Below are 1881 nucleotides of genomic sequence, written 5' to 3'. Positions count from 1 at the left end.
TGCAATGTTTTAGAACTCTGAACTTGTAAATGCAACTTTGCTTTGCTTGTGTTAGAATTTACTTGAGGATCAACCCCGTGAAAACTTGCTCTTACTGATGTTTGTTCTTTTGCTGGGATGTTCTTCTGCAAACTGCTCCAGGTCTTAGGAAGCTTATCCCATGTTTTGGGAGAGGAAGCCAGTTGACAGTTCACTGACTGTCGGTCAGTACATTTTACTGGGTCTTTATCAAGTGTGTGAGATGACTCAGGTGATTGTCTTTTTTTTCCTCAAATTAATGAATTAAAAAAATGGATAAAGAAACCTGTAATATAGTTAAACCATATCAAATGCTTTATGAAAAGAAATTATTTCTAGCATTTATAGTGGGGGTTTTAGCCAAAACTGAAGTTGCATGAGCTGCTTTGCTGAAAATTTGCTGGAAGAGCACCTCCTTGTGATATAGCAGAGATAAACATGAAGTCTGTGATTAAAATGAAGGCTGCCGTGCTTATTTTTATTAAGCACATCACTGCTGAAAGGGCTTTGCTTGTGATTGAATCAGTGAACAGAAGTTTCTGCTAATTTTCAGTAAATGTAATTCCCCAAACTTAGACTCTTTGAATGCTTTTTTATTTCTGTTTGTTTGAATGGCTGTAGAAGCTGCATCGACAGTAACTGAGTATTCCTTCACTGGGCTTTACATCAGGTTTATAGACTTGTGGCTTAACCAAAAGGATTCATGTAGCAAATTGAAAAATACAAAGTTAGGGCCTATTTTTACTTGAACATACTTTTTTTTTCAGACTTTGGTCTCTTTATGCATTTGGCAATTTTTAGAAATGTCAGTGATCAAGCTACCTCACTCCTTATCCTTTCTACCTCTATTACCAAAAGCAGATTCATTCCACTTCTGTGAACCTGGGAAGTGATACATTGCAAATTTCAAATTTAAACAGGAAAGATGAGGTGAGTAAATGATAAAGTAAATGTTTCATTCAGAGAAAAAAGCCTTTGGAGTGAGGTCATTTCCTTTTGTGAGAATTCAGATAGTTCTTTTAGACATTGGATGCTCCAAAAGAGGTCAAAGTACAAAATGTGGTAAAGTCCTCATTCAGAATTGTTCTGCTGCTGTTTATGAAGAGACATATTAGTGTCCAGTTCTAGTGGTGTGTGTAGATCAGGCACTTCACAAAAAATGGGTGTTGACTTCTAGTGCACTCTCTGACTGCTCTTTGTTGTGATTTCTTGGCTTTTAGCTTCTAGAACAGAACACTGTTGATTCCTCAACCTCTTCACTAAGTGCAATTGATTTACTGGGGGTTCATCTACATCCCAAGTGATTAATCTGCTAAGATTTTGATTCTAATAAGGAATGGAAATGATAATTTTCCTCTTGATTCTCAGTTTATTCTGTTTCTTACCCTCATGTCTCTCTCTTTGTGTCTTCTTCTTTTCAAAGGAAACGCCGAGGAGGCTGGAAGGCTACTGGGCAGCAAGAATGTCCGTGTCAATTGTTTGGATGAGGTACAGCAAAACTGCACAAACATTATGTTGAGTTTAGCAAGGAAAATTCTAGGTCTGAAGGTCTTCATATTGTTAAATAACATTGATGTATAGACTCCTGTAAATCAGATTTAATCTGATGATATTTCCAGCCTTTGAAGAGTTCTTACTGTTTTTTAAGAAAGTTTAAAGATTAATATTAAGTACTACACTGTTTGTATCTTCTCTCGAGTTCCAGCATGAACTTTGGTGCCTGTAAGGTAAGATGAACACTGCAGTGAGACATGTGTGGCAGCTCCCTGACTTCTTGTCACCTCCAGCAAACTGTTGTACCTCTGCTTAGTCCGTCTGCAGCAGAGAATGGGGGTAAGGAATACCTGTCCCCATCTCATGCTT

At 37.5% G+C, this 1881-nt stretch overlaps 1 protein-coding gene across 1 annotated transcript in view; it reads left to right on the top strand.

The window, feature by feature from the left end:
* The first annotated feature begins 1407 nt into the window (after window positions 1–1407).
* Window positions 1408–1881, top strand: part of ANKMY2 (ankyrin repeat and MYND domain containing 2) — a 19288-nt gene continuing 18814 nt past the window's right edge. Inside the window, exon 1 of the mRNA XM_009075523.1 lies at window positions 1408–1506. Within this exon, the coding sequence (XP_009073771.1) occupies window positions 1408–1506 (99 nt within the window). The remainder of the gene's footprint in view (window positions 1507–1881) is intronic.

The sequence above is a fragment of the Acanthisitta chloris genome, unplaced genomic scaffold (genome assembly GCF_000695815.1).
Source record: "Acanthisitta chloris isolate BGI_N310 unplaced genomic scaffold, ASM69581v1 scaffold39455, whole genome shotgun sequence".
NCBI lineage: Eukaryota > Metazoa > Chordata > Aves > Passeriformes > Acanthisittidae > Acanthisitta > Acanthisitta chloris.
Note: the sequence above shows the minus strand (reverse complement) of the source record. Positions and strands in the feature narration are given on the sequence as shown.